The sequence below is a fragment of the Alligator sinensis genome, unplaced genomic scaffold (assembly GCF_000455745.1).
Source record: "Alligator sinensis unplaced genomic scaffold, ASM45574v1 scaffold108_1, whole genome shotgun sequence".
In the NCBI taxonomy this organism is placed as follows: domain Eukaryota; kingdom Metazoa; phylum Chordata; order Crocodylia; family Alligatoridae; genus Alligator; species Alligator sinensis.
The window spans coordinates 1,127,231-1,134,520 of NW_005842110.1; the positions used below are offsets into that span (position 1 = coordinate 1,127,231).

Consider the following 7,290-nt stretch of genomic DNA (forward strand, 5'->3'; position numbering starts at 1 on the left):
GAAGCCTCTGGGGGCGGCCTGTGCCTGCGCCGGCCTGGGGGGAGAAGCTGTCAGTGCCGTGGGGGGGCAGGGAGGGAGGCTTCCCGGCTTCTGCCCCAGTGTCACTTGAGCCAGAGTTGCCTCCTGTCACGCAGACCTTCCAGCAAGGGGTGAGAAGCACTGCGGGTCTCGTGTCTCTCAGCATCACGAGTAAACTTGGGCCTGTAGCAGGTTGGGCCTTTCTCAGTGGCGAACTGCCTTAAAAACTTAAAAACCGTGTCTTGCCACCCAAGAGCACAGGGAGTCGGGCTAACCCTAGGCTGGGATGCGTAGGGGCTGGCATAGGCTGGGGGGGGAGGAGGGGAGTGATCTTGTATCCTATGCTTCCTCCGTGGCAGGTGAAGAAGTAGGTGGTTGCATTCTGTCCCATGGAGAGCTCTAGGGCAGCTGAGCCACAGCAGCTCCTGCTGACTGGACTTAGGTAGCGGAGAGGGGAAATTTGGTTTCTATGATACATGGCTTAACTAGAGAGGGAGTCAGCTGTAGTAGCCCAAAGTCAGGGCAGAGCAGCACATTGTAGACTCTCTAGTGCAGAGAGGCTAAGCTTCCCGAAGCAAGTTGGAGATGCTGTGAAGGGATGTAATTAGCTGTGTTAATGGTGGTACCCTGCCCTGCCTTTTCTGTGACTTGATTAGGAAAGCCTATGCCAAAAAGGGCATTGGAGGATGCTTGGCCTCTGCCTTTAGCAGCATGTAGCATTTTAGAAACTTAAGGAGGGGGGACCCTTACAATACAGGTTTCTCAAAAAAGAAAATGAGGAAGGATAAGTAGGGTAACAAAGGAATATTGACACGGTTAAAAGGAGAGCATAGCTGGTCCAAGGTACTACATAAGAAAGCACTCATGGGAGTGAGGTGAGGGTGCCATTTAGCCAATTTGTTGCAAGCAGGGGGACATAGTTCTAACAAAGACTAGGGATCTGTGCCTCTTAAGGAGATGCCTTTCTGATGTTACGGGCCTGCACAGAGAGACCTGATAAATCCACTTGCCAGTGAAAGCTTTCCTGGTGAGTTGAGGAGGTCTAAGTCATCTGCAGAATTTAATCTCTTATTTGAAAAATGAAGTTCTAACCTCTGGGGCTGTGAAGATTATCTTCTTGTTTAAGACCAATAAAAACCATGTTTAGTGTTGTTGTCCCAAGACAGTAGCAGTCCCCATGTGATTAGGTGGTCTCTGATAGCTTAAACTTAGCAAAAGCATTTTTTGTGATACTTTGAAGAGTCTGAAATGTTTTACTGATGCTTTTCACAATCCTTTTAGCAACAGTGAAACTCCAGAATCCTTTTAGATTCTGGTGGATGTTTGAAAAAGTTGTGAGCAGCAGCAGGTAGTGAAAATGTTCATGTGATAGCAGGGCACAGACAGCAGAAGTAAGGGTAGGGCACTAGAGACAATTCATCCTTGCAGCAACCAGTAGAAGAAACAAAAAAGGAAGGTTTGACACTGCTGATTTATTTCTAGATACCTACAGGAGATGAAGCCCCGTGTACTATGGTAGGAATCCCATCACCCTGACTATCTTAGTTGCAGAGCGGGGCAGACAGCAGAGTTGTCCATCAGGGATGTTGCATGTAGACCCTGATAGCGGATCCTTTGATTTTAATTTTTTTTTTTTTGATATGTCTTGCTAATAGATGCGATCTTCTGAATAGTTGGTATCTGGTGTGGTTTTTTTTTTCCCAAGCCTAGTATTTGTTGGGTGCTCACTAATACTCTGAACTGGTGGAGAGCAACTGCTTAATTTTAGTCTTCCAGTCTGGTACCTGTGATACAAGTGTCTTTATATGCTTCACTGTAGTTTTGAGATGGGTAGAAAAATGGACAGACCTGTCTGGACTCTGTTAAAGGAATAGTCCAGTTAGGATGTATAAGTCACTGTCTCAGGCTTTAAAGCAACTACCATAAAAGCATATAACTACAAAAAGCGAGACTGCTCAGGGATTATCTACATCTGAATAGTTAGAGCAGTGTTTGTCAATTCTTTAAGAGTTGGGATGTCCCTCAACAACTTTTTAAAATTTGGCAGCACCCTTGATTGAGAACCAGTGTTGCACGCAGGTAGGCCTTCATAGTACTTCACAGCCAGGTGCTGCAGTGTGCTTCTTGTATTAGGGTTTCCTGCAGACAGGAATGGAGGCATGACTAATGAGCTTTACACCCTTGGAAAAACTCCCGTGGGCCCTTGGGGCTTGCAGGGGGGGCAGGGGGTCTTGCCTGCCCTGGGTGTCCTCACACCCAGCTCCTCCAGCCAAGTAGTGCAAAGAGCTACTGTAGACCAGCCTGGCTCTCCTGTCTGAGCAGTGTAGACTGGGGACTGATGCAGGCCAGATGATTAAAGGGCTGTTCCACAGCTCAGCATGGCCTCTCGAAATGGGCCAGAATGCACACACTTACCACAGTCCTTTCCAGTCTGACTTCACATGCTTCTTCTGGAAACAGAGGGGTGCAGGATAGTCCCACATTCCTGGTGCATCTCTTTCTAGGGGGACTGCATGGGGTCAGACCAGGAAGAGCCCGGACTCCAACTGCAGTTGTTTACCCACCTGCCTCTGCAGATGGTATGTGGGGCATATTGCCCTGGCAGTGGCACCCCTGCGAGCGGCTCCCAGTTAGAATCCACTGAGTTGGAGGCAGGTGGTCTTTGATTGCGTGCCACTCATTGCCTTCCATGTCTGAAACAAGTAATCCAGCTGTGAAAGTAGTTATCCCTCATGTTGTATATCTTTACAAAATAAGCTAGTAGTAATATTTGGCATTTAGGGCTTGTCATCTTGCAAACCTATTCCCAGCTTTGATATGTAATAAGTATCTGTGTGTACCATGTAGAAAATTCAACTCGCACTGACTGGGAGACATACTGCTTTTGGAAAGCACTTGAATGCTATTGAGGGATGCAAATGTAAGAATCAATATTGGTCGACCCAGTTCTTTGGCTTAAAAATAAGCATACGTTTTTCACACTAGGAGCTCCTGTCATTGGCCAAACGGAAACGCAGCGACTCTGAGGAGAAGGAGCCACCTGTGAGCAAACCTACAGCATCTTCAGATTCTGAGACCTCAGACAGTGATGATGAGGTGGGTTTGACATGTCGTAATTGACTTGCTACAGCTTGTTTGCCTGGGAGGTCCAACATTAGCAGGAAGAATATTGTCACTGCAGTATTCATTGAACTACCGTGTATAGATTGCTGGTTTTGTAAAGGGAAGCTGGTCTCTGAGGCACCAAGAGGAAGTAAGTGGCTTCCAAAATAATTCTTTCTTCTTTTGGAATTAAGCAAATGCCAAATTGTAATCGTATGTTATGTATACTGACAGTTAAGTAGAAAAATCATCGATTGCTTAAACAGTTTGTGACCTGCCTGCATAGAACAGGTGCTCTCAGTGTATGATAGTTCTGCAGCTGAGAGAAGTGGAGGTGCTTCAGTTAGAGTGCTAAGCTGAGAAGAGGGGTGGATTTAGAACTGAGGATATTCTCTGTCCTGGGCACTAGCTTTTAGAACCATCTCCCCTTGTCATTTGTACTGTGTAAAGAACTTCAGCCTGAAGTAGCCTGATGCGGCAGTCACACACTGGAGGTAGAGCACACCATTTTATCAGGGCTGTTGAGGAAGGGGAGGATGGCTGCAGTTCAGCAAAATATTTCATATCTTTATTGCTCTAAGGGTTTGGCTGTTTCTGTTTGGTCAGGCCTGGCTGTTGGACTTGTTTTTATCTGTCCTTTACTATCTAGGGATCCTAGAGCTTGGGGTAGATGTTCAATTTAGCTTTATAAATTGAAACAAATGACCCACTAAGACAGAAGAATGCCCCTTCTTCATGCACCAGTTGAATAAAATATTCTCGAAACATTACAAATGGCTTTGCAAACCTCTTGCAGATGGTGGGGCGAGATAACTCATTCTACTCTTAAAAAGTTTCTGATGAAATTTTTGCATACTTCTTTCTTTAGTCCTAGGGAAGAACATCTTAATCTGGAAATCAGTAGCATAGACCAGTGATAAGGAGCCATTCTCTCAAACTTCTAGGAGTTAGTGCATAGTTTTTCCGGGAAGTATGAATAAGAATATGATTGGCTATAGCTCATCTGCTGAGACATTTTAAAAAATTGATCATTGAAACTGTATCAATGTTAATGATTAAGAAGAGGAAAGGTTGATGTTCTCATGCTGCATTCCAATGGCTTTATATCTTCTTTAATACCTTTAAGAGCTACAGAGGAAAAATGCTAAAAAATAGTGGACTTAAGAATACCCATTACTTTTTTTTTTTTTTACCTTTTGGTACAGCTAGTTATGCACTTTATGATTAATTTGTTCTTAGCCTGTTGGAGTTCATTTTGTGTATACATTCAGATTTTAAGTCTGGTATATTCCTTGAATAGGAAAAAAAATCTTCCAGTTCACAATCTTTCAGATTTTCCTGTCACTTTACACGGGTATCTGGATTTAGTTTTTGGACACCTGTATATAAAAAACAAAGCAAATTAAATGGGGAAAGAAAATCTCTGTTTGTCTATGTTCTCAAGCTTAAAACGTGGCTTCGAACTACCTCATTTCTACAAACCTCTGAATCCAGTATGTGCGAAATAGGAAAAGATATGTGTATTGCAAACCTCCAAGGAAAACAGTAAACAGTGCTGTTTTCACCTATGTCAGCTTTCAAATTGAAGTAGATGCATCTGATGTACAATATGCTATTGGTGCATCTTTATCAATGCAGTAGATTTTCTTTGCATGATTACAGGTTCTGACTTAAAATGTCTTGTATGTAGCAGAGAGAGAACCTTAGTAAGAAGGTAACCATGATAAATACCCCTAACTTCTCCTGATGACTTTTTATGCAGTCTTCAGTGCTCAAATCTGCAAGATGGAATGCGAGGGACAGGCTTTCTTTTTCAGGCATTTATCCAGTTTCAGGTGTGTTACCTCCCTAGATTTTTGTTTCTGCTCAGAGTAGGCATTGCCATCACTTGTTCTTTTGGCTTCTTAATTTTGGTGAGAACAGTGCCTCATTGGTACACCTAATGGAGTTGCCTCAAGACGGGAAGCCTTGAGGGGAAAGGCCTGGCACTAACAGCTTGGTGGCAAATGCCATAACGAGTTAGCTGACTTGCAGTAATAGAACATTTCTTCTGTTTTGCTTGGTGGGGAGAAGGTTGGCCTGGGTTGCACCAACAGCAGTGCGTGGTCATTCCAGGGCCTCATATCTTAAGGAAAAGTTGCTGTATCACAGGATAGGATGTGTACTAGAAGGTGGCAGAAAATCTGTGTTGTATATCTGAGGATCCAGTGCTAAAAATCCCATTATTCCTCTTGTGGCCTCTTCTGAGTGTGCACTGTTTTCAAACTATAGGAACATAAGAATAGATGAACTTCATTGCAAGCTAGCTAGTGTGCTAATAGAGAAATGCTCAACAGATCTGGAGCACTGAGGGTTTTGACTGCCAGTTAAAACACCTGGGGTAGCCCTTCATTGCATCAGTGGGCAATAGCAAAGGTCAAAGTTGCATTAGACATGTCAGCAGCTGAGTTTATGGCAATGGCTGCCCTTACATAGCAGTTTATGGTCCTTAGTGGCCTGCTGATATATGATGGTGATGAGACAGCCAGGTATGATGGAATCCAGATAAATCGGAAGGGTTTGCCCTAGACCATCTTTGGTCAGTGGATCACTGATTCCAGGTCTGAGCTACAAATGTGAACCGTTGGGATAGAATTGTACTGCAGAGCTGTGGTGATCAGCAGTGCCTGGAGAGGGTCAGGAAGGCCATTTTCCTGGAATCAACTGATCTAAGTCTACAACTGTAGAAACTGCATACCAACATATGACTTCTTGGTTTGGGTTCTCCCTCCCCCTCCTCCCCTCATAGAGAAGGATATAGCCATAATCATCTGTACATTCACAACCTACTTGTCTGTTGCAGATCAATTTAGTGTAAACCCCAATCATTAGGGCTGCTGTGCAGGAGGCATGTTCCACCATGGAAAAGGTTTTTCTGTGTGTTAAGACTTGCAAAACCTAAAGAGAATATTGACATCTTTCCATGGATGGGGTTCCCCAGTTGCCTTGGAGACACATTCCCAATCCAGTTAGACCTTATCTTTCCTAAATAGGAAAGGGTTCTTCTCTTGCACCTCAAAGTCTTGTTGATCATGACAACTGGTTCATTCACATTAATGCAGGTCAGCCTGGAGAAGGATCTGATGCTAGAACGTTCGGCCACATCTGCCTGTTTGCTTTAATGAACAGAGGACTGTTTGGTAGAACTCCTGTTAATCTTCCTCTTAATATCATGAGCATCCCTCCCCTTATCCTTGAGATCCCTGTCTACCCTCTGGTGTCATGGCTGATAAGACCTGATGTTGAGTGATAAACAGGATCACAGGAAAAAAAAAACAACTGTTGCCTTAAAAGTTGCAAACTGATGACAGAATACATCTTTGGGAGACTTACAGCTGCATTTGTGCTGGTCTGCTGGAAATGGATGAAGAGTATAAAGCTAGGTGGTATATAGTGGTACTCCACACACCTCTGAGAACCAGATTGTACATCTCGGAGGGCCAGGAGGTAGCAGTGGGGAGGTAGCATGATGGTTTGAGTGGCCAGTGTTCCAGCCACTCCTCAATGACAGCCCCCAGCGTCACCTGGTCTGGGAAGCCTTGGGAGTCTCTCTTGAGAAATGTAAACTTCTAAGCCTCTGTTTGGGTTCTGGATTTGGGCAGCCAAAATTTAACAAGCTGAAGTCTGGGTACACCCTTCCTGGCTTGGGAATTCCTCTGTCTCCTAAGGTCAGTCTATGCATGTTTCATACACACTTCCCTTAGGTTATAACATTGAATGCCTAGCCCTGCAGGCCTGCACAGGTGATCTTTCTCTGTAGGGACTTCTGCTATACATGCTTTCAAGTTTTTGAAATGTGAAGCTGTTTGGTTTTTAGCCTTAGCAGCAGTGTATAGCCTTGTAAGCTGCTTGCTTTTGCTTGATTTCCCCCCCCCGGGGCCAGCTTTGTCAAGGTACTACTATTGACAACATTTAAAACAATAAAGTTTTCTTTAAATGAGAGAGAGAGAGAACTTTTATTTGAGGTGTAGCAGAGAATACAAGTGGAGAACAAATGGTGGGACCTGGGGCAGATGTGTAAGAATGCAGTGAACCAGGTTGTGGGGATGCTGGAAGACTTATTGTTGTGCTTGTATGAACAATACAAATTGTGTTGGGGGTTTGGAACTTACGAGCTCAGTAGGAGGGAAA

The 7,290-nt window shown here is 44.2% G+C and overlaps 1 protein-coding gene across 1 annotated transcript in view; it reads left to right on the top strand.

The window, feature by feature from the left end:
- The window catches only part of RTF1 (RTF1 homolog, Paf1/RNA polymerase II complex component), a 48,305-nt gene that overhangs the window by 3,852 nt on the left and 37,163 nt on the right, over positions 1 to 7,290 (top strand). The window contains exon 3 of the mRNA XM_025205314.1: positions 3,004 to 3,114. Within this exon, the coding sequence (XP_025061099.1) occupies positions 3,004 to 3,114 (111 nt within the window). The remainder of the gene's footprint in view (positions 1 to 3,003; positions 3,115 to 7,290) is intronic.